Source organism: Cervus canadensis, chromosome 26 (assembly GCF_019320065.1).
Source record: "Cervus canadensis isolate Bull #8, Minnesota chromosome 26, ASM1932006v1, whole genome shotgun sequence".
In the NCBI taxonomy this organism is placed as follows: domain Eukaryota; kingdom Metazoa; phylum Chordata; class Mammalia; order Artiodactyla; family Cervidae; genus Cervus; species Cervus canadensis.
This window is the reverse complement of record NC_057411.1, coordinates 5,381,342-5,406,661: the sequence shown is the minus strand read 5'-3', so window position 1 is coordinate 5,406,661 and position 25,320 is coordinate 5,381,342. Positions and strand designations below refer to the sequence as shown.

The window sequence follows — 25,320 nt, the reverse complement described above, 5'->3', positions numbered from 1 at the left end:
ACAGGAGAAACACACTTGTAACCAAATACACTGATAACTTAAAGGTAACAAACTAAGCCACACATCATTAACATTTATATATTCATGATAAATTCCCCATATATCCTTGCACCATGCAGAAAACTTGTACTTCCTGTTGATTCAACCATGCCAATAAAATAAATGCTTGAAAATTCATTTTTCTTTTTGCTGATAGAGTCTTACAGGAGGGTATAGGTGAATTGCTCATCAATTCAACAAGAAAAATCCATTCTTTCCTGATTCACGATCTTATAGGTCACTTGATGCATCAAGACAAAATGCAATCCAGTTGTTCTGATGTTTCTCCAACTTGTTCTCCCTCTTTCTAAAGGCCACAGAAATATCTAAGCCTTCAACATACAGCACAATTGTATATTTCCACTAACAAAGCAAACAGAATCTTACTAGAATATGGCTTATCAGTTTTTCATGGTTTTCGTACTCTTCTCAATTTCCATTGAATACAGGAAAATCCTTAAACTAGTGAACATTCAATGTAACTTCTAATTTTCTCTTCAGTACATCTTTTCCCAATTATGAGTCAAAATTAATATCAGGCTTGCGACTGTGACGGGGTATCTACATTAAAACTATAAAAGGGATCTGTAGTTGGAAAGAAATTACTATGGAAAACCTCCTGTAAATCGTCTGCAGGTTTTTTCTCCCTGACCTTCATCTCCACCTCCCAGAAAACCAATTATAGAAAGAAAGGCTTGAAACCACTACCACTAGGGCTGTTAGCCCAAAGGACAATGTCTGCCACAATCTTTCCACTTACTGTGAGTTACTGTTACCTTGGGTAAAAGATTTTGAAAATTTTTAATACACTTGTAATTTCAGCCAAATAAATTTGACTTACTTGATATACCAATAATAAACAAAGCCATGAAATGTTTTAAAACTTTATTTCAACATAACTATACTTACAGAAATAGACATATTGGTTAATAAAATGCAATTTAACTTATCCTACACAATTTGAACCAAAAAACTTGGTACATGGTTTGCTTTAAAAAAGAAAGAAAAAGGATTTGCAGTCTGGTTTATTTTTATCTATTACAAATGTATATAAAAGATCTTCCATCAAATGCTGCTGAAGTAAACAGCATGAACCTTGAGAAATTAAACTTTGGTTTGTCTCTGAAAAATAACATGTATTGCACTGTAAAAATTAATAAAGTTGGCGCAACAAAACACTGTTGTAATGTCTCAATGCCAGTTCATAAAGTTCAATAACTAATGGATGTTGATGAAAATGCAGAGTCTATGTATACATGTGAAAATATAAAAGCCATCCAATCTAGTCTGAATTAAAACTAGCAGTCCAGTTCACCTGCTGAGGTCAACAAGGAAACTCTGCACAGTAGCTATTTTTCTGATTTGTGCAAAAAAGAAAATGAAGTTTCTTCCCAAGCTTTTCAGTCTAGAACTGAAACTACAGGAAAGGTATTCTGTCCATTGTCAATATTCATGGGATGATATGCGATAACTCAAGCTTAAATCTGAATTAGCACTTACATGCAAAGTAGTCCCCAAAGTTAAAGACCACTTGACTTCAGAAGTCACTTCTAAAGTTACAATAAAGTTACAATGGCCCTTCTTGGAAGACTAAAACACCCAGCCATAGTTGTAAGAAATCTTTCAAAAAATGCAGCCCTTTGTGAATGACACCTCAATTTATTAAAAAAAAAAAAAAAAGAGGGGGGCAGCCCCACAGAAGCAGCTCTGAAAAGAGAAAAAATATATAACTTAATATATCTTAAAAACCAATGTGAATATAGGTTCAGAAGATAGTTAAAAGAGATATTTTTATAAGGCTACCTAGGATTAGGCTTATAACATATTCTAGTCTTTCAACTTTTGCTCTAGGACTAAATATCAATTTACAAATAACATGTTCACCTTTCATTCCTTTATCAAAAGGGAAAATTCTAGCTTCAATCCTATCCAGTGGAGGGGAAACTGAGAAAACAAAAAGACTCAAAACAGCTCCACGTAAATATCACATTTTTTAAATGGAAGAACTCCCAACTAGACCAGAAGTTCTTATTACTAATACACTTTTCATTGAAACAATTTTTAATAAGTACAAATACATGGCATTAAGTTTCAGAACCTAATATAGGCCTGACAGTCAAGTCCTTGTTTTCTGGAAGAAAGGCCTCAAGTCCACTCAATTTCCAGTAACAATGTTTTCACAGATCACTTTAATAAAGGGTTTTAATTTCCTTCATATATTTACTTTTGGCATTCTAGCCTTAAAATCTAGATAAGAAAATTAACCAAATTCCCCAGAAGTCAAAATTTTTTTTTTTGAAGTATCAAAGAATCCACAAAACCTCTTTCCCAAACTGATTCCCAGTTGGCAATTTGTACTTAACATGAATTTTTTCACATGTACTGTTCAAAGGTAACATACAAAATGTACCCATGAACATTAAAAATAGTTAGAAAGGTTTAACTAGCCTTATAATTTAAGTTTTAAAACATAAATATTTGCAGCTTGATCTTCCGTTGACAATGATTGTCGGAGCTTAGAATTCAACATCATTCAACAAATCCCCATCATGCACACAAAACACAGACCAGTAACACACAACTTACTCATGTCTTGAGAAAGTCTTCTGCTTCTTTATATCTTTGGCCTCCCAGTCAATTCCAAGTTCAAATGTCTTTTAACAAACTTCAATCTATGATTTTTTATCAAGTTTCCCACCAATACTTCAATAGTTTTCCTAATCTTTCACGTTGCACTGCTGAACTCTGAAACCTTTCTCAGACATTATCAGACAAAAGAATATAAATGAAATATAAAGTGGTATTTCAGAATAGAATATGGGAGGGTTGAAATTATTCAAGGCTCCCTATGGGGATCATACTTTACTGGACTACGATGAGTAACTGCTAGCAATAAGAAAAATCCTTTGCTGGATTCTTTCATACTCTTTGGTGACTGGCCAAAGAATCTACCAGCAAAGTTTGGGAGTATATACTCTTCCATACAAAGTACCCTCATAGGAACACCAGAATAGCTGCAACTCATTTGAGGCCTCATCTATAGAAAAAGGCAGTCACAGGAACAGCCAGGACACCCACTAGTTGGTGGAGATCCCTGAGAAAGTGTGATTTTTAAAATCTGGACTGAACTTCAGCTTCACCAGCCTCTTCCACTGTGCTCACAGGAAGGAGCAGCTGGTCTACCAGCACTCACACTGCCTTTCTCATTCCAGGTTTTCTGTGTAACTGCGATGGCTTTGGAATCTCACAAACTGACACTGTGTGTAACTTGAAGGAGTCATTATCCCTCCTAGTTCCAGATTTGCAGTTTCCAAATAAAAATTACAGCTCTTTATTCAGCGGAGTAGACATAAACAACAACCATCTACAAATGAGGTTTTCCTCTAAGATACGATTTAACACTGCACTTTAAGGAAGCAGATGTACTAAGACATGTCAAAAATTTACTTATGGTTGATATTTGAGATAAATATCCATTCAACATAGACCTAGTGGTTTATTTATTCTAAAGTTCAAACTGAGAGCTATGATTTCACTACATCCATTTAAAATAAATAACATATGAAACGCAGACTCTGGCATATATATGAATTGAACCTGCATATTTCATTTGCTCAGAAATTTGCACACAATAATATTCTGCAAGACAGTTGCAGCAAGGGGAAAAAAAAACACCTGCCCTTTTGCAAACAAGATTAAAAGCATCCCTCCAAAGAGGAAAAAATAAAATGCAAATATATGTATAAAGTGTTACTGTTCAACACAAATGGTAGTTCTAGGAAAAAAAATGTAACTGCATAGATTTTAAAAGTGCAATATCTTAAGCCATTAAAGCACCGAAACAAAAAAACACACCAAAATCAGTGTTTTTATGACAATTAACATATACACAAATAAGAAATACCTATTGATCAAAGCTCAGGAAGTAAATACCTGAACTGACAGAATATCAAATGCTGGCAGAATTTCTCTTCAAATTCAATGTATTTTCTCATCTTTAATACAATTTTAAAGTGCTAACTTTATATGAAGCAGGCAAATTCTTCAAGTAATTTGCTATTTAAGTAAGCCAATTTTTATAGGGCTAAACAAGGAATGAAGAATAAACTAAAGTGAAACAGGAAGACAGGAAAAAACTGACAAGTTATAACTGAACAAATTGATAGAATGCTCTAATCCCACTTTGGCATCCTTGGTTCAGTTAAGGGCAAAAGATAAAAATATTTTTAAAAAGGTAACATGTTCAGATGACTGCTGGTTTAGTATACTAACTCCCTTGGATTTACTAAAATGTGTACATGAGCAGGTACACGAGTCCTAAGAAAAAAAGAGTGCCACTTAAAAATCAAGATTGGACAGTAATTAATTTTTAAAAAAGGCTGTCTACTACTGCAAATGAATATAAAATGTCAGAGACCTTATCCACCAAGAACTGAAACCTTGATCAGAGTGTCATTACTCCTGCCCTTGAGCTGCTTTTTCAAGGAAATATACATTGACCAGATGGCGATTGAGGTGTTTGCTGTAATCTTTTTCCTTTCGAAAAGAACGATCACAGAAGATACAAACGAAATCTCCCTCGGCCACTCTGGCAGCCAAGGCCTCCTTTCCATCTTTCCCACTGGTCTCCTGTGGGACTGGCCGAGCCCCGTTCAATCCAGAATCGTCACTGTCCTCTGACGTGTTGTCACTCAGGTCGCTCCCATCGTGACTGTGGATGCCTTCGTCTTCATCCATTTCCTGAGACTCACTGACTGCCACGGTGAGAGGAGGGGACGCCACAGCCGCTGTGGACACCGCTTCATGTTTTTCTAGCGGCAGAGCAGGAAGTGGTGGTGAAACTGGTTCTTCAACTGCCACGTCTTTGCTGGGGGAATTCTCTGCTTTCTTCTCGTCAGTGTCCACCTCCATTTCACAGAGCATAGCTTCGGCCTGATGTTTATCCTCTGAAGTTTCACCCCCTGGCATATTCAAGTTTTGTTCAGAGGATGAAGTGTTGGCAGATGCCTTGATAACAGCACCAAGACCAGCTAGACTCTTATCTGCCTCTTCTGCTCCCGCTTTTTGAGGAGGGGCTTCTTTCTTTCCTTCGCCTGCAGGGAACAAATGTTGGTCTTTCGATTCCTCCCTGTTTAAGTTTTCCTTTGGCAGGGGTGGTGATGGTGGGGAGAGATCCTGAGCACAGGCACTTTCTTTCAGACGCTGCGTGTCTTTAACAGGCACTAAGCCGACCTCAATGAGGACCTGCTCCTTCCGCGCCCTTTCACTCAGCATGCTGGACTTCTCCTTTCTATGATCTTTGCGAGGAGACCTTCTGGGGATCGGCTCTGTGGGAGGAGGAGGCTCTGTCTGAACAGGCCCCGTCTGAACCACCTCCATCTCAGCATCCCCCACAGGAGGAGGAGGGGAAGGGGGAGGAGGAGGCTCTGTCTGAACAGACCCCACCTGAGCAGGCTCTGGGGGAGGAGGGGGAAGGGGAGGAGGAGGAAGGGGAGGAGGAGGCTCCATCTGAACAGGGGTCGCCTGAACAGGCTCCAGGGGAGGAGGAGGCTCCATCTGAACAGGGGTCGCCTGAACAGGCTCCATGGGAGGAGGAGGCTCCATCTGAACAGGCCCCTTCTGGACAACCTCGACCTCAACACCCCCCACAGGAGGGGGAGGGGAAGGGGGAGGAGGAGGGGGCGGCTCCGTCTGCACACACCCCACCTGAGCAGACTCCATCTGAGGGGGCCTCCTCTGAGCAGGCTGGCTGCTCTTCTTACATGGTTTACTTCTCACGGTTTTCCTCTTGTTTTTCACGCCAATGTTTTGCTTTTTATTCTCCTCTACTTTGCTGTCACCCTTTGGCACTTCCTGACTATTTTTGGATTTGCTTTCTGCCTTCTTTTTCTTTTTTGTCACAGGTTCCTCATCATTAACAGGCTCTTGTAAGGAATGGGCTTCAGCTTCCACCTTCCTTTTGCTTTTCTTGCTTCTGCAGCTCTTTTCTGAATTGTTTCCTGGGGACACATCCACTTCTTTCGCTTCCATGGCCGATTTGCGAGTTCTGGTGGTCACCTGGCTTGAGGCGTTACTACAAGGCCGTTTCTCTTTTGAAACATTCTCTTTCTTCTCCACTTTTACAGACCTCTCGTTTTTCTTCCCAGTCACATCCCCCTTTACTTTTGCCTGCTCTGTTTCTGGTTTCTCACTGGTGATTTTGTTATCAGGCAAGTCAGCCTCTCGCTTCTTGGTTTTCTTTAGTTTCACCTTTGAGACATCCATGGTTTTATTAGGACACGTAGGATGCTTAGATTTGAAATGATACTGCAGATTACACTTCTTGGAAGCTGCATAGTCACACACAGGGCAGTTGAACTGCCGTGGATTCACATGCAGCTCCACGTGCTTTTTGAAGTTACTTCTGTCTGCTGTTTTGTAGTCACAGTGGGGGCAGTTTAGAGGTTTGGGCCCGTTGTGAACCTGTCTTGCGTGGCGGGTTACTTCATGTTGATTAGAGGCCACATAGCTGCACTGGTCACACTTAAATGGCTTCTCACCTGAAGGCAGACAAGACATGTTACAGAAGGCACACGTTAAGAAATGAATTCAAGATTTATTCAAATATGCTCATCAAGAAGTGGAGATAGATACAGATATATATATAAATAAAACAAAACCACCGAAACTATTTCATGAAGACTTTATCATGCAACTTATATTTACCATATTTATTTGTATATCTTAACTCTGTCCTTTGACTGATTCTCATACCAAATGGAATAATCTCAATTAATCATCTTTTAAAAATTCATTAAGCTAATGCACTCAGTCACTAGTAAAGAACATAGATTCATCAAGAAGTACACAATTACTGGCAAACTGATCTGGGCTTTTTTTTGGCTACCCCTTGGGGCTTGGGTTCTTTAATGTTAATTCTAGGACAAGTGCACTCAAAGAGATAAGGTAATTTTAAAGTTTTTATCTTTAGTTAAACATATAATGGAATAGAACACAAAATTCCCATACATTCATTTAAGATAAACCTTGGAATTTCAAGTATTTTACACTCTGCCACACTCCCAGACCTTCTCTGTGAAAGTTTTAAAACAATGCCTTGGCCTCAGGGAGCAAAAGGTATTTTCTTTCTATTTAACCCTTTGTCCTTTATGGCAAGAGCTGAGTCAAACTTTTCCAGTGCCAGAGTTGCTATTCTACAGGAAAAGTGTAACAAGCTAAACATCTTTTCTTGATTTTCTCCCACCTTCTTCTAGACTGGGCAAAGGAACTAGGTAAATGAAAAGGGGCATACAAATAGATATGGCATATAAAATAAGAACAAGAAGTCATAACCACAGGCACATACAAGACCAGAAGCCTCCCACCCACCCCCAAATTAAAGGCATAAGATTTAACTCATTCTACCTGAATACATACCCATCTAGATCACAGTCTAGCAAATATTACCAAACGGTATCCAAACCCCACTGGTCCAATGGAATGCATAGCAGAAAAATGGAAATTGACATTTATGAAAATTCATCTCTCGAACATTCTCAAATTCACACCAAATCTTTTTTCATAAAGCAAAACTATATGCAGACATTAATAAAACCACATAGATGGTAAGCTTTACCTGATTAAAAAGGTGTCTGACGACAGGTCACAAAAACTTATTCAGGCATGGCAAACTGCAAACGCAGTTTATGACTATGTTCCCGTTGTCAGTGACCACATATTAGCCTACCAACAGATTTCTAACAACACGATGCATTACTCTCTACTTGGTCCTATCTTGTCCTTTCCATTAAATGACTTAAACGGAGACAAACATCTACTTAACATATATAGACACAGAATGGGGAAAAGAAACGTGACATAACTGTTAAGAACTTGTTCTACAATAAGAATACCTGGGGGGATCAAATATGGGGCTCTGTAACTTACCGTGAGTTCTTCAGCAAAGTACTGAAAACTCTCTAAGGCTCAACTTCCTCATTTGTAAAGTACTCTTAAGTGTTATAAGCTATAAATAATCCAATCCATTTCAAGCACTTAGTATAGGACAGATGGCCAAACAGTCAATACACATTACCTGTAATTCATGACTTTTGGAAGGAACTAGTCTAAGTTATAGAATGGCTAAACAAAAGGGAAGATTTCATGTGCTTATCTTGCCTTACTATATAAACCCTGCCTTTGAGAATACAAACGGTTGATGAATGGAGTCGATCCCTTTAGGAAAATATTTGAGCTCATAAAAGAATTATAATGAAAATGTCATTTTATGGATTTCCGTGGTGGCTCAGTGGTAAAGAATCTGCCTGCCAACGCAGGAGTCACAGGTTTGATCCCTGATCCAGGAAGATTCCACATGCTGAGAAGCAGCTAAGCCTGCGTGCCACAACTCCTGAAGCGTGTGCACCCGAGAACCCGTGCTCCCCACCAGGAGACACCATGACAGTGAGCAGCCCAAGAGAAGCCCCGGCTCACAACTTGGGAAAAGCCTGCACAGCAATGAAGACCCAGCACAGCCATAAATAAATAAATGTCATTTTATAAGCTGTAATGAACGAGGGTATTTACACAGCCTGCATCAAGGTGTAAGCCTCCATGTGCGAAAGAGTCTGGGAATGGGAGTGCCTAGGATTCTGTTTAAAACTATGATGACATCCTTTAACTGCTTCCTTCACTCCACCCCCATTTTTGCTTTACTGTCATTAAATCTTTATTGTATTGAAAAATCAATTCATCCAGTTCAGTTTATTAGTATCTAGCTGAATGAACATTCTTTTGCCCTGTACCAACAGTTTTAACTTAATTCCCTTTTCCAGTTCTGGGAATATTTACTCATTCTTTTTTTTTTTTTTTCTTGGCGGGCCTGGAGAGGCCCAGGGCAGGAGCGCACACAAGACCTCCGCGCCCCGCCTCCCTCCCCCCAACACCCCCCTATTTACTCATTCTTAATTTTACTTTTATGAATGTGTCATATGTCTACTTTATTCTTCCTAAATAAATTACAGATGTAAGGCACATTCTTATCAAAAAGAGCCCAGAAAGAGTATAAAGGCAATTTCTAATTAAACAGTAATAGGGACATACTACCCAGCAATAAACAAAAAGTTCTGATAATGCAGCATGGAATGAATCTTAAAAACATTATACAGAAGTAAAAAAATACTAACAGAAATCAGTTATCAGTTGAGGGGAAACAGGGGAGTCCTGACTGGAAACAGTAAAGAGGGAACTTTTCTAAGGGTAGTAGAAACATTTGGTGTCTTCACCTAGATGGCAGTCAAATGAGAAAACATATAAAGTCACTGACCTAAGATGTGTGCATTTTCATGTGTGTAAATTAGACTTAATAAAATGCTGTTTAAAAATGTTCAAAATGAACTCCTATGCTAGGCGAATGGGGGAACTATCCAGGGTGATACATACAAAAATATAATGGCAAACATAAATTGAATGTATCAGGATCTCTAAACTATTTAAGTGAGGATGCTTCAAAACCATTACTTACAAACACATATAAAACACAGAATAACAGCTGATTAGGTTAGTGTGTCTATATATTTCACCACACCTTCTTACTTTGGCCTCAGAAGACCTACCCGAATGGAAGTGCCACCCAAGGAAATAACCAATGTGGTTTTGTTTCTTAACTAATTTGTCATTTTAGCTAAAATGTACCAACTCAACGGACCCTAATCTCTTCCAGAAATGAATCTAAGCACACGCTTCTCTTCCTTAAAAGATGAACAGGGAAGTGAACGCCCAAGCTGACCTGTAAAGATCAGACTCCAGATCACAGAGAAAGCACCCAAGATGTTCACTCCATGCAACCCAGTTAGGAAGGCTACCTTCCCAGTTTGACCACATTTAGCCTCAACGATTCACAATATAGGATCCACTGGAAATAATTCGGCACAAACGAGCCATGTTTGCTTCCTGTTCGTGACTCACAATTACTGGCGTCCAATGAGAGACGGCGGCTCTGCTCTCTGCCTACCCCGTGTTCCAGTGCCATCACTCTGTAGCTTCCTGAGGCACCTTCTGAGCATAATATTCTGTAAACACCGCTGGTGGCTAAAAATGAGGGCGGGAAAATCTGAAGCCAAACCCTAGCTCTTCTAAATTGGAAGAATGACAAATTAACCTTAAACAAAACATTTATCGTCTCAAAACCAGTGTCCTAATTTATAAACTGGGATATAAGTATTCTAGAGGTACTAAGATTTAAGATAACAAGTTTCAATTTTTCAGTACCCAGCATGCATACAATAAATAGTAACTGCTACTCATTATTAACACTTTAAAAATATTTGCTCTATTACAATGGCAAGTAGTAAAAGTCAACTTTAAAATACAGCAAAAGATAACAGTAGTCAATGCAAAATCATTCAGGCAATCATTATTGTTTGGTGTAAAACAATAACATGTGTAACAACAATATCTCTGCAAAAGAGAGAGAAACATGTATACAGTGACAGCAGTATCACTGATTCAATGAAAAACACAAGTGCGCTGTCATTCTGATCCAGTGACACTAATATAAGGTCAACCAGATGTTAAAAGCGAGACACTTACAGCCAGGCACTAGACCTAATTACCAGTGTGCATGTTATACACGGCACAGGGGAAGAGGAAAAACTCAAGACACCACGAGAAAGCTAAGTTAGGACAAATCCAGAGGAGAGGACATTCCACAGAAAAAATGGTTGTATTTCTTCAAGGCTTTAATTTCCCCATTTGTAAAATGGGGACAATAACAGAACTTATTATCACAAGTGGAGAAGGAAATGGCAACCCACTCCAGTACTCTTGCCTGGAGAATTCCATGGATGGAGGAGCCTGGTGGGCTATACAGTCCATGGGGTTGCAAAGAGTTGGACCCGACTAAGCAACTAACACACACACACATACATTATCACAAGACAGTTATGAAAATGGAAATGATCTAAGTCATGAAAAACTCTTTTATTTAAAGGCTACAGCACTAATATTAGTAGGATACGATGGCCTATCCTCAACAGATACCCACAGAAAGTGAAACCACAAAGCACCCAAAAGAAAGAGATTTCTGGTTAACTGATTCAACTCAATAGTTAAGAAGACTGAGAAGGAACATTCAAAGTATAAAACCTGACAAGCATGTAAGGTCAAGAAGGGCCAGTAAGCATGCTGTGATCCCTCACAGTTGCTCAAATTAGAATTCACACTGTAATCGAGTCTTAATCACTGACTTAAAACAGCAATTCCCAACAGAAATAAAATGCAAGCAACAGAGGTAACTTTAAGTTGTCTAGCAGTCACATTACAAAGGCTAAAAAAAAATAACCCAAAAAAACAAGTAACGATAATTTTATTTATTACTTAACCCACTATATTCAGCATCATGCCAAAATGTAATCAATATTTTAAAAAGATTATTTTATATAACTTTCTTCATACTGTTTAAATTCAGGTATGCATCTCAGTTCAAACCAGCCACATTTCACAAGCTCAGTAACCACATATGGATAGCGGCTATCCAATTAGACAGCACAAACTATTATCCTAAGGTAAGGGAGTTCAGTCTATATACACTTTGGTACACAGCAAAATTTTGGCAGAATTCCCCCACGGGGCTATATATTCTAAATTTAGGAGAATACGCTGATCAGATGTGCTTGTTCACCAAGGGTCACTGTGACTAAAACGAATTATCCACTCAAGACCACTATGCTAACATTGACCTAACCTTGCCATCTATCTATGTATTTTAATAATGGGGACAAATTATGGTTGGTGCTCTTGATAATTTCAGTCACTGGAGGGGATATAAATCGTCAACTTGCTATAGCCCTATATTTTATCTATTATAAGTTAATAAATTGAGATCCTGGTTATCTACCATTCTTTAAAGTTTGGCTTTTTATAAATCAGCCCTCAGAAGCCCTGTCAACTCCCAAGAGAACAAATCCAAATTTCAGAAACTGAGCAGCTAAGAAGGAACCCCTGGAACCTGGTAACCACACCCTATGAAACTTGGTGTTACGCTCCACTGGAGGGTAAGGGAGGCAAGTGCAGCTGGGTGGGAGTATGAAAAAGCAGAGGCGGTTCAACAAGGATGAACCAGCCTTGGTCTATGTTCAACTTTTATTACATCATGGAACTTAAGTTCTGATGGTAACTGAGGACCCTCTGCCTGGACACAGTACACACATACATCTACATTCAGTTTCAGACATCCCACCTATGGACTCCCTGGTTAGGAATCTCCATTTAATACAGCTCTACCCTAGCAGACCACTAATTTTTAATTCTAATTTCAGAATTATGCTCTAAGTAAACATTTAGGATCCAGTTCCAAGTCTAGAAGAACTTTCTTATCATGGCAGTTTTACTCAAAACGATAGATGGAAGCTTGGGACTGACGCATATACATGAATCACTATGTATAAGACAGGTAACTAATGAGAACCTACTGTCATAGCACAGGGCACTCTCCTCAACCATCTGGGGCGACCCAGACGGGAACGCAGTCAGAGTGGATGTGTACACCATGTGACTGAGTCACTCTGCTGCAGAGTGGCCACTAACACAGCGATGCAAAGCAACTACAATAAAACACATTTTTTTTTGGTTCCCACTTCTTACCAACCTGAATGAGTACGCATATGTCTGGTTAAATGAGTCTTCTGAGAACTTGAGTAAGGACAAAGTTCACATTTATACGGACGTTCACCTACAAAAATATAATGATTAGTGTTCAAATGATAAAATAATGCAAATACCATTCTTATCAACCATATACACATCATGCAGTACTGAGCATTTTTTAAACAAGGATTTTTTCCCCTGTTCCTGGCAAAATGATCAATTTTTATCATGTATTAGAAAAATCATTTAAAATACACATAACTACATTATTTCAGCTTTGCTAATAAGTATCACTGGCTTTCTGAATTCTCATAGCCCTTTTAATTTTCATAGTAATGCTACATGGTATTACACTAAATATTAAGAACTGAAAAACTATCTTGGATCAGGTTATCAGCAACATTTTAAAAATAAAATTATCCTTAAAAAAATTCACAACATTGTAAATCAGCTATATTTCAATGATATTCTTTTAAAAATCTACCCAAATTTTCTGATGCTATAACTTGGGTAATTTTTTTGGCCTTTATAAATGATAAAACTACTATTTGAAATTGTAAGCTTTAAGCAGTAACATTTTTGAGTGAGGAAGCTATTGTTTCAAGCTAAAATTTTCAAGTGGTAGCCAGAACTTCTATAAACCAGTCAGGTCAGTGTTAAAGAGAATTATAATCATTAAGTGACAGGGACTGAGAGTAACTGAAGATGACAGGCCAGTAATTTACTAAATAATTCAAAGACTCGAAGGAAATACATATTTTTTTGACACACATTGTCAACCACAAAACATATTTTTTAAACAAAGCTTGATAGGGACTTCTCTGGCAGTCGAGTGGTTAGGACTCTACACCTCCAATGCAGAGGGCACGGTTTGGATCCCTGGATAAGGAACAAAGATCCTACATGCCATGGGGTGCAGCCAGAAAAATTAAAAAATAAATAAAAATAAAATCAGCTGTCTCTCAGGACGCAATGGAACATTACATTAAAAAAAAAAAAGGCTTGATAATTTGTTTTCATCTGTTCTTTGGCCACAAGATAATACTTATGACTCTGGACAAGCTTCTTTTTCTGTAAAAGTATCTTTACTTCCTAGAACTGTGAGAATTTAAATCAAGAAAATATATGCAGAGCATTTAATGCAGTGCCTGACACACAAAGCCCTCAATAAACATCAGTTATTATTTTGTAAGTCACAGTAATATTTGTCTCTAAAAAAATGGGATAAGGAAAAGAGTACAAAAAAAATAGAAAGCATTGATGAGTGTGAAATGTATCTATAATAACTATTCAGTTGTTATTAGTCAGTCGCTATAGATTAGTTGTAAATACATCATAGCAACAAAATGCATACTTTGACATGGAAGAATTTTAAGACAGCTTAAAAAATGTTGGATATATTTCTGTAAAGAAAACATATAAATGGCCAATAAAAACATGAAAAGATGCACAATATCATTAGCCATAAGAAAAATTCAGATCAAAACCACAGACATGAAGACATCACACCCAAAGAATGGCTACAATCAAAATGACAGATGTTAAAATATATTTGTTAGGAGAATTATTTGTGGAGAATTCAGAACCTCGGTACAGTATGGGTGGAACTGTAAAACAGTGCAGCCACTTTGGAAAACAATCTGTCAGTTACTCAAATGATTAAACATAATTACCATACGGTCTAGAGATTTCACTCCTAGGTGTATACTTACCCAAGAGAAATAAAAATATTACATCTACACAAAAACATATACATATTCATAACAGCATTACTCGTAACAGCCAAAACCTGGAAATAATCCAAATATTCATTAACTGATGAATGGATGAATAAAATATTACTTATCTATACAACAGAATATTATTTGGCAATAAAAGGAAAACAAGTACTGTACATATGACATGAATAAACCTTGAAAATACACTAAGTGAAAGGTCACATATGAATCCATTTATATGAAATACTCAGAATAGTTCAATCCACAGTGATTTGTATGGTTTATCAATTGTACATTAGCGAAGTTGTTACCAAAAAAAGTGAATGGAAGAAAAATTTAATACCCTTTCAGATTAACATGAAGGATCAACTAAGGATAATTTACTTTTAAAATTCTTCATAACAAATAGATTGATCCAGGTGTGTAATTCACCAAACCAGGCATAAATACTCTAGAAATGCTAGTAATTTTTCAGTCATACATAAGGCAAAAATGTCGTCTTTTAAAGTAGAATTTGTGGACTTCAATAAAAATTAATTTTTAAAAAAGTAGAAATTGTGAACTAGCTAAACAGCAAACCCACAAAATGAAAAATCTTTTGAGTGAAGAGTCAAATAAAAATCCTCAGCTGCTTACCATGATAATTACCTATAAAAAGAGATTCAGAACTTTGAATCTTAGCTGCATGTGACCCTGGGAACATCACTTCAGGCCTTTGTAAATAAACACCCTGCTTCCTCAGCAAATTTTTCTGAAGATTAGCAGAGTAAAAGCACCTAACCCTTACCACTCAGTAAAGGAACTTAAGAGACCCACTAAGGAACCTGAAAAGGTTCCCTAAGTGAGAAGTAAGAAACAAGTGATTCCTGTGGATCATTTCTATATTTCTGCTCATTAGCACTAGATACATTAATTTTTCCATAAATACAATTTTCATGCATGTATTTAAAACCAGAGGTACTCAGAATTTACATAATCAAAACAGTATCCTTCTATTTATACACCAACAAATTATTTTGAAAATTTTTTTTAAACACCACAAATAATTATAATGGGGGTGATGGGGAAGGAAGCTTTTTAAAAGTATTAAGACACACTAAGTTTAACACTAAAAATGCAAAATGAGATATGTGTACCTATGGAAGTCATAATATTATTGTGGAAATATCAATCTTACATTAAGGTGAGGAAAAGTTATTCAATAGATGATGAAGTATATAAAATACAGCCATTAAAATTAGTCACCTAATCACTTCATGATATGCAACAATGTTAAATCACTATGTTCTATATACTTCAAACTAATACTGTATGCTAATTATAACTCAATAAAAATAAAATTTCAAAACATTAAAATTAGGCACCTAGACTGTAAGTAAATGACAAAAAACCACTGTAACAAAAAACATTTGAACTCCTCTGGTGGTCCAGTGGTTAAAAAGCCACCTGTCAACTCAGGGGACACACGTCTGATCCCTGGTCTGGAAGATCCCAGATATCACAAGGCCATCAAGCCCCCCGGGACCACAACCACTGAAGCCCATGAGCCAAGAGCCCGTGCTCTGCCAACAGAGAAGCCACTACAATGAGAAATCTGCAACTAGAGAGTAGCCCCTACTCTGAACTAGAGAAAGCTCCAGCACAGCAAGGAGGCCCCAATGCAGCCAAAAATAAATAATTTTTTTTTAAGTTTCAAAAAATTCACATAAAAAATTGGAAATTTATACTAAAAGTAAAATTTTTCCAGATCTCTGCATCTTTCTCGTTTTTTAAATGTTAAGAATATTTAAAAATGTTCTTAAATCAACTTACTTAGATTTATCATTGAAAACATTTTTAGATTTGGGGGAAATTTTTTAAATTGTTCAGTGACTCAACAATTTTTAAAGTATTAAAATATAACTGACACTAATAAAATAAAAATTTAGTATGACAAAGACCCTGGTAATATTCTTTATGATGACTTGTATGGTGGTTAGGTAAGTGCTAAATCACTTCAGCTGAGTCTGACTCTAGCCCGCCAGGCTCCTCTGTCCATAGGATTCTCCAGGCAAGACTGTTGGAGTGGGTTACCATGCCCTCCTCCAGGGGATCTTCCTGACTCAGGGATCGAACCTGGGTCTCTTATGTCTCCTGTGCTGGCAGGTGGGTTCTTTACCACTAGCACCACCTGGGAAGCCTGGTTATGAGTATAGATTTGTAAATATTCACCATTGTCAATAATACCTTTTTAAAAAAATTCAAAGATGTGTACATGTAAAACTCATGCATTTTACCATATGTCAGTTACTACCTGAAAGCTCTACAGATTAAGGCCAATCCTAAATTAGGCCCCAAGGTTTCACAAAACTATTAAAGGAACATGAAGTATTTATGGCGGAAGTATATTTGGTATCTGGAACTTGTTTTATGATACTGTTGGTGAGGTTAGGTTAGTCTGTTTAATTAAAACTGTTAAGTGATTAATGGTGTAGGATTCCCAAGAAACTCTCCTGTCCTATGCCATGTAATTTTGAAATGTTTGTACCTTTTTTTTACTTTTGAAACAAAACGGTTTCAAAGCCTGGAGACAATTAATTACAGGTTAAAACAAATTCCAAGGAGACTGCAAAGTACTTTACTTGACCAGATTTTAAAGCTTTAAATTACACAGAAGCCATCTGTTGGAGCTTAGAAATCTTGCTGCAAATGTGTTTCTTGTAATGGAATTTCACCTGCAAGCTTTCTTGTTTATGCCTACCACTTCAACATCAATTCCTCTTCTCACTAAGACTCACTTTTAGCACAGGGTTCAGTCCTACAGAGTGAGAACTACTGCAAATGGGATGTGAAAAAAACAGCATTCCACAGCTCTTTTCTCTGTTGACGGGAGGAGCAGAGTACTAGGTTATCTTATCTATGTTGTTCAGACCAGTAATCAGTCCTCAAAGGTACTAATTGACACCAAGAAAATATAATGCAATTATCAATAGTTACAAACATTGCTTTTAAAAACTAAGACCCCTTAATTACACAGATTTGAAAGTCAATTTAAAAGTGAATAATTAAAGGGTGTTGGGGAGAAATGGCCAGCAACCCCTGAGAAGGGCTTCCTTTTGGGGTGAAGATGTGCTAAAATTGATTGTGGTGTTGGCTGCACAATTCTGTGAACATACTAAAGCCAATGCTTTTAACAGTAAACGGATGAACTGTGTCGAAGTAGAGTACATCTCAATAAAGCTGTTATTTGAGGTACGAGTTGATGTATGAGGTATGATTGCCAAATGTGATAAAATAATAATTTGTAACTGTTGAGTATAGGTGATGGGTACCTGTGGGTGCAGTGAGGCATTCTCTTTACTTCTGAGATGCTTGAAATTTTTCACATTTTTAAGACTGTTCCATTTTGGGGGGTACAGTACACTTCATAAATGAGAAAGGTCCTCTTACCTGTATGAGTTCGAACATGCTGAACATAATTGTTTTTTCTGTCTGAAAAATAGTTGCATTTCCCACATGTGTACACCTTCCTTGGAAAGTGGTTTCTCAGGTGCTTCCTCCAGTGATACTCGCTCACTGTGGTGTACGTGCATATGATGCACTTGTAGACGCGCTCATTGTCCCCGGCTCGGGTGTGATGTTTCAGGTGAGCAGTGTAGTGATCATAGCGATTGGTGTTGTAGCCACAGCGGTCACAGCGGATGGGGCCCTTGGAGAAATCGCCCTCTTCCCCAGGAGAAGAGCCGGATTCCCTGGCTTTTGCTTGCTTCTCTGCACTTTCCTCCACAAAAAATTTCTTGGCGCTATGAACTCGGATGTGATGCACAAACTGCTCTTCAGATTCGGCCTCGTACTGGCACGGTTTACAGCGGAAGGGTTTGGTCTTCAAGGTCTTGCACTTGTCCTCTGCTGCGGGCGTCTCCTGAGGAAGGTCTTTGTTGGAGCTGTACGTTTCTGAGGCAGCTGACGCCTCGAACACAGGCCGTGGCTGGACAACGCTGAGTTCCAAACTTTCCAGTTCCATCTTCTCCAGCCCACTGGGTTCGCCTTTCACCTCAGGAGACTCCTCAAGTCCTTCTCCGTCACTATCTGAGAAGTTGCTATCCCCAACAGGCATCAATTCTGCCATCTGTCTTTCTTCGCCAACCACATAATCACAGCAGCCGCCATTTACTTCCCCAGTTAAGGCCACGTTTGCCAACATGATGAGCTGAGGCGCAGCCAGTTCAGCTCGAGAGAGATCGGGCAAGTCGTACATGTCATTTGGCAAGGCCATGCCCATGGGGCCACTGCCCGTGAACAGCCCTCCTCCTCCGGAAGACTGCCCCATCACCTGGGTGGCCATGTCTGTGCTCTGCATCCAAACAAAACAAAAGACACGGAAGCACCAGTTTAGTACAACGTTTACCGGTCTACAACAAAACATCACTGTAGTTCTTTGTAAGTTAAAAAAATACATTTCCCCATGTAATCTTTAAACTCAATCAGCTTCATTAACTACTGAAAAGAAGCCTTTAAAATAGCTTTGTAATTCCAAATTCTCTTTATTGCAGTCATCAAAAAATTTCTATGACTCCTATAGGAAATTCTATCAAGTGTTTGACACATGGCGTGTCTTCCCTCAAGCACTTTTACTTTCTGGTGGAAAAACTAAGTAATCTTCATTTTTAGAGCTACTTAAAATTATATTTTAAATTCTATACATGGATAGTAAACTGCTGTCCTCTTAACTCCCCCTTCAACAGTTTACCGGTCTAAATCAGAAAGGGGAAAAAAATCCAAAAGCCAACTGTGCATAGATTAAAAGTATGGTCTGCAAAGTAGAAGCTTGTAATAATTGGTCCGAGAATTAAATCTCATATGAACTCAACTATCTTCAAAAGAATAAACTACCATTGGCCCTTGAACAACAAGGGGCTAGGAGCACTAACTCCCTGGTGTAATCTAAAATCTGAGTGAAACTTCTGACTTCACAAAAACTTAACTACCAATGGCCTAATGTTGACCAGAAGCCTACTGATGACAGTTAACACATACTTGGTATGTTATATATATTACATACTGTATTATTACAATATAGTAAGCTAGAGAAAAAAAGACATTAATAAAATCATAAGGAGGGCCAGGCCAGGTGGGGCTGGGCAAGAACAGGAGACCCAACCCTGACACCCATGATCGTGATCTTCCAGGTGATGCTTGAGACTCTCTGCACCTTCATTTATGGAGCACCTTCCAAAGTTAGGCCTTGGGATGCAGCCCCACAATGATCAGTTCAGTCTCTGCCTTTGAAGGCTGACAGTCTAGTGGCTATACATTACCCTGGTAACCCCCAACTCACCAAAATTGTGACAAAGGAGCTGGCAAGAACAGGGAGCTAGTCTTGAGGTTCTGGGAGTACTAAATCCTGTTTATCTATGAAATGCAGTTAACACCTCAGCAGGACCTATTTCCCCAAACATAGGATGACCCTTCTGTTATTTACATATGTAAAAAATGCTAGAGACTTGAAAAAAAAATGCCCTAGAAGGTGCCACTGATGGCTAGTTAATAAGCCCTACAGTGACTGTCAATGCATTTCAGATACTTGTGGCAGCAAACAAGGCCATTCACCTCTCCAAAATGGGAAAAATGAAGACAAGAACTTTACCTACTAAAATTATTTTCAATCTTTCCCCAAATAACAGTATTTCACAGGCCTTGAAAAACTTTGGTATCACAGCAAATGACACTTCAATTCCAACTGCTTTTATCGAAGAGGGAGAAAAACATATAAACCAGGAAGATGTAATATCTCAGACAGAAAGTCATCAAGTTTCTCTAAAAAATCTCCTTGAAATAACAAATATTACAGAAATCAAAAAGATACTTTCTTGGGATATTATTGAATGTCACCACTTGTAGAATGTCAACAAAAGATGTTTTGTGAGACGACAAATAGTAAAAATTTTCCAGCATCAAAAAAAGGAAAATTGTAAGAAAAAATATATTTACAGTAATGTATTTACTGATACCATAAGTTTATGGACACATATGTAAGATACCCATATTGTCTTATACAATTAAAAATGTTGTTGTTAAACATTACTAATGCTAGACATCAAAAATGAAAAGACAGAATGAAAAAGAAATTCGTTATTTATTTATGGGTATAACAGTTATGCACTGATAACAAAGCAGCAACAATATGACTGCTTTATGATAACTTAACGTGATCAATATGACTGCATCCCGATAGTCTAGCACGTGTGCAAATGACTGAATCTTTATGAAAACGTTATGGCATACAGTACTACAGTCATATTCGTCACACAGCATTGGAAATGTGACACTAAAAAAAACTACTTACCTGTGGCAACAGGCTGATACACAGTGTTACCAATTAGGAGAAAGGCATACTATATGGTGGTGTAATTTTTTGAAAGCACAGTTAAAAAAATCAGCAGGGGGACTTCCCTGGTGGTTCAGTGGCTAAGACTCTGTGCTCCCAATGCAGGGGGCCCGGGTTCAAACCCTGGTCAGGGAACAAGATCCCATGTGCTATAACTAAGACCTCATGCAGTCAAATAAATAAAAAAAAAAAAAAAAAAAAAATCAGCAGGGAAACAGATAGTTAATTTTACATTAAATATCAATCACTTTCTATTAATGTAAGGGTAGGCTATCCACTTCAATACGAGTCTTGCACACTATGTTCTACAGAATGAACACTTAGGTGATAAAGATGATGACACAGGAACGTCTCGGGACTCCTGCCATAAAGTTACTAGATTTTTCACAACACACACACACAACTGATAAGTTTATTAACCATACAACATGATGATTATTTACTGTTCATTAAGCGGAAGTGGAGGATCACAAAGGCTTTCAACCTGTTCGTCTTCATTCACACTGAGCAGTCTGCGAGGAGGAAGGGTTGGTCTCCTAAGGAGTGAAAGAGGTGCAGGGGGAGGTGGAGAAGGCAGGAGAGTCAGACTCATGCAACTTGATGGAAATGCATCCCAAATTTTGTTTGACTTTTGTCCTTTTTCATTTCTCCCAGAATGTTCCTATATGGTATCAATCCTTACACGGGTTGCTTTAGTTTCACTGTCTGTATCACAGAATGCTCCATGTTGTAAAAAAGCACTCATCTCCATCAAGTTATCTTCATTCTTCTGATTTAAATTTCTCCAAGACCCCTGTCCTAAAACTCTTCATCCTACTTTTTTTTTTTTTTTTTTGGGGCTGTGAGATCCAGAATCTCATTCATAATTTCCTTGATTGGCTCTGTTGTAAACCCTGTGAAGTCATGCACAACATCTGGACAGAGTTTTCTCCAAAAGGAATTTACTGCCTGGTGCTTGATGGTCTTCACAGCTTTTGCTATAAAAACAGCATCTTCAATGGTGTAATCCTTTCAGACTTTCATGATGTTCTATCACGGTTCTCCTCCCATAGGATTGACAACATTTCCCATCTTTTTCATGTATCATGTCTAATGAGCTTAAAGATTCCCTGATCTAGAGGCAGAATCAGAGACAATTCTTTCTCAGGGAAAGTAGACCACTTCAGCATAATTACTGTTGAATTTGTGGGGTTCTGGGTGGCCAGGAGCACTGTCCAAAGCAACAGTACTTTAAAGAGCACTCCAGTATTCTTGCCTGGGAAATCTCATGTAGCTGACGGGCTACAGTCCACAGGGTCACAAAAGAGTAGGACACGACTTAGGGACAACAGCCCCTGCTCCCTACAACTAGAGAAAAGCCAGCACAGCAACAAAGACCCAGCACAGCCAAAAATAAATAAGTAAATGACTTTTAAGTGAATTTTCAATTTGACATAAAAAGGTATTTCCCAAAACATGCAAGGTTTTCAGGCCTGCTGGTGTAGCTGCAGTAATGATCTCACCAATTTCCTTTTTCTTTAATTAAAAAAAAATTAGTATGGATTCATTTATTTTGAGATGGTGGGCAACCTCAAGTGCAGACATCAGTCTACACCAGTACACATCAAGCAATTCAACTTTTTCTTGTAACAACTTTGCTTCTGGGGAACACTTCCAGTATCACAAGTGCTACTATGGGTCCATGACGTTATTCAAGGTTTCTGGTATTGCACTAAACAGGATGAAAAATATGCTAGAACGCCAAGTGGTGACTTTTTACTGAAACACAATTTACTGGACAGAGTGCTGATTAGCCTCACCTAGCATTTTCAGCACACCCTTGCAACGCTTGAGCTCAACAAAATTAACAAGAGGTGGCCACAAAATTATTACATTCGTACTGTATGTACTAGAGTTACTTTTACACAATTATGATTTAATAATGAGTCTCAATTTACATTTCTATGAATGGCACTAGTGCAGTAGCTTATGCGATTGAGTGCAAGAGTCCTGATAAATTTCAACCTTCTGTTAGATTTGTCAGTAGTAATAGCAGACTAGTATTTACATATATTTTACATATTAATTTGTGATGATATTTTTGATACTACTAGGCTGCATGGTTGATTTGTTAATTTTTTCAAAATACTGCGAAGCTCAAAAACTTTAGTATCCCTTGTAAAAAAAAATCCATGTATAAGTGGACCACCACAATTCAAACATGTATTGTTCAAGGATCAACTATATTGTGAAAAAGTACTACTTAGGTCTTTTTTTTATTATTTGACCTGTTAAAAAGTAAAAGCAAACAAAAAAAAAGTAATCACCTTTTCTCCTGTAAGAAGAGAGTTTTGGTGTATTTAAGACTTCACAAAGCAAAGTAAGGAAACTTTAAAATCCCCATATAAAATAAGTCAACTCATCTTCACAATCAGCAACTTTCTTGCACTGTGCTTGACTTGGCCCACTTGTAAAGCGGAGCCATTACAAGATCACCCTGAAACCTTGTTGGGGTTTTTATACACCGTCTTCACACTTTACTTTCCAATCTAAAAGGTGTTATTCACGAATAAGGTGTTCTCTTACAAATCAGAAAAAGCAAAACAGGTGACAAAGACTACCAAAAAAAAAAAAGCTAAACCCAAAATACACAGTAATCAGTTTCACCCAAGTGCATAAACACGAACTCGTTGAGTCACAGGTACCAACGAAAGTCGGAATCAAATGCCATCACACAAAGCAAAGGCTGTCCAAGGCCTTAACGAAACAGCCCAGGCGACTCGCAATTCCTAATTCTCCCCCAACCCTAACTACCGTCCCCACATTACCCAGGAAGGCCGTCCGCGCACCGCCCGAAAGCCCAACGTGCCGCTCGGATCCTACGTGCTGCCTTCAGCGCCGGCCTCGGCCGCGGCATTCCTGACTGAAATAGGCATTCGGCCATTTTCTCAAAATACGTACCAAACACAAAGCAGCTCTTCGCAAACTCCGGCGCCCTCGCCTCGGCCCGCTCGCTGCACCACCGACGCACCAAGTCGTCCTGAAGCGTCTGCTGGGCTCCCCACCACGGAAGACGCCAGGCGGGCAAACTCGGGGCGCCGTTGGGCCAGACCGAGTCTTCCCAGGCCAGGCTGCCCCCTCCCGGCCCGCGCGCCCCAGTCCGGCAAGAGTGAGCGAAGTTGCCGCGTCGTCGTCGTCCGGCTCCTCGCCCGCCCAGGGCTCGCCCTCCGCAGGGGGCCGGGAGCCTCCGCGGGCGCCCTCCCGAGGCGCCGGGCCCCGAGCGCCAGAGGGGGCCCCCTGCGCCCCGGAAGTCTCAGGCTCACTCCCCCACGGCGCCCCGCGGGACGCGCGCCCCGGCCCCGCCGACTGCGGCGGCCAGACGACCCCGCACGCAGGGCCTCGGCGGCCCGGCGGCCCGAGCGCAGAAATCGCTGTCCAGCCCCATTGGTGGCGGAACCGCCCGGGTCCCGGGCTGACTCAACCCGCCCGGCCGCACTCAACGGCGCCTTCCGGCCAAAGGGAGAGGCCGCGGAGGGAGGAGGACGCGAGGGCCGCCGGCAGGCGAGGGGCTGCGGCGGGACCCGGAGCAGGAGGAGCACGAGAGGAAGTTTCAGGACTAGGGCCCCAAGCAGCTCCGCTCCTGGCCGCAGGACAAGACATCCCCGCCGCCTGCGCCCGCGCGGACGCGGCGGCCCGGCCTCCACTGGGGAGGGGGTCCCGGCGCCGCGCCGCTCCCCACCGACGCCCCCGGCCCAGCCCCCCGGCGGCGACGATGTAACCCGATCCCGCCCGGCCGCCCGCCCCCGCCCGACGCGGCGCTCGCCGCCGCCCGAGCCACAGTATCTGCAAATCAGCCCTGGACAGCGCCTCGCTCCGCGTCCTTCCGCGCCCTCCCCTTCCCGCGGCCACGGCCGCCCGGCCGGCCCGCCGCCCCCACCCGACCGTGTCTCAGACCGCGCCGCGCTTACCGGCCTTCCTGGGCGAGGAGGGACGACGACCCGCGTCGCCGCTCCTTCACGGACTACTTTTCTTTGTTGCAGGAGTTTCGGGGGAGGGGAGGGAGGCGCTGGAAGAGTTGGCCGCTGGGCCCGTCGAGGCCCTCAAAGACCCAGTGGGGCTGCAGGGAGTGTTCAGGCCGCGGGCTCGCGCCCTGCGCTCCGGGCCGCCGCCGCCAGCCACAGCGGGCTCTGGGGCCCCAGGCCTCGGCGGCGCTTGCTCTGCTCCTGCGCCCTGAGCTCGCGGGAGCCGCACATTCCAGCACAGGAGGCTGCGCCGCGCACCCGACCCGCGCCGCCGCCGCCACTCCCGGGACACGCCCCCTCAGCGCCCGCGCGCGCCCGCCGGGCACGCCCCCTCCGCCGGCCTGAAGCGGAGCCGCCTGGCGCGCCCCGCCCCTGGGCGAAGTAGGTTGTGAGCCCCGGTTGCGCTGAGGGCGCGCCCAGGGTTAACCGCGCCCAATTCTCCCAGTCTCTTACTTGGGCTCTTAGGTAAAAAAAGACGCGAGCCCCTCTTCAATTGTTGATTTCCTTCATAAACGAACAACAGAAAGTTATCTCCCAGCCCTAGAGCGCTGTTAAAAGTCTACAGACTTTG

General features: G+C 40.5%; 1 protein-coding gene and 1 non-coding gene across 4 annotated transcripts; one reads left to right on the top strand and one right to left on the bottom strand.

Moving 5' to 3' along the window:
* Window positions 1-907: 907 nt before the first annotated feature.
* Window positions 908-25,040, bottom strand: LOC122428082 (RE1-silencing transcription factor-like). Of its 3 annotated transcripts, XM_043447800.1 has the most exons (5): window positions 24,696-25,040; window positions 17,811-18,714; window positions 12,665-12,748; window positions 5,611-6,578; window positions 908-5,562 (listed from the first exon to the last, which is right to left on the bottom strand). In XM_043447800.1, the coding sequence occupies exons 2-5, from the start codon at window positions 18,703-18,705 to the stop codon at window positions 4,495-4,497; spliced, it is 3,015 nt and encodes a 1,004-aa protein (XP_043303735.1). In that variant the 5' UTR covers window positions 18,706-18,714; window positions 24,696-25,040; the 3' UTR covers window positions 908-4,494. The 3 variants fall into 3 exon arrangements, with proteins under 3 accessions (XP_043303735.1, XP_043303733.1, XP_043303734.1); XM_043447798.1 differs by having other exon boundaries at window positions 908-6,578; XM_043447799.1 differs by lacking the exon at window positions 24,696-25,040 and adding an exon at window positions 23,689-23,822 and having other exon boundaries at window positions 908-6,578.
* Window positions 20,811-20,883, top strand: TRNAG-CCC. The gene has a single exon. It is a non-coding gene; the product is annotated as a tRNA-Gly (tRNA).
* Window positions 25,041-25,320: the final 280 nt, after the last annotated feature.

Excerpts from the sequence above, each read along its gene's own strand:
- LOC122428082 (XM_043447798.1), bottom strand. The coding sequence starts at position 18,705 with ATGGCCACCCAGGTGATGGGGCAGTCTTCCGGAGGAGGAGGGCTGTTC. Across the intron at positions 12,749-17,810 it reads GCATGTTCGAACTCATACAG|GTGAACGTCCGTATAAATGT; the intron begins GTAAGAGGACCT and ends ATATTTTTGTAG. Across the intron at positions 6,579-12,664 it reads ACATATGCGTACTCATTCAG|GTGAGAAGCCATTTAAGTGT; the intron begins GTTGGTAAGAAG and ends GTCTGCCTTCAG.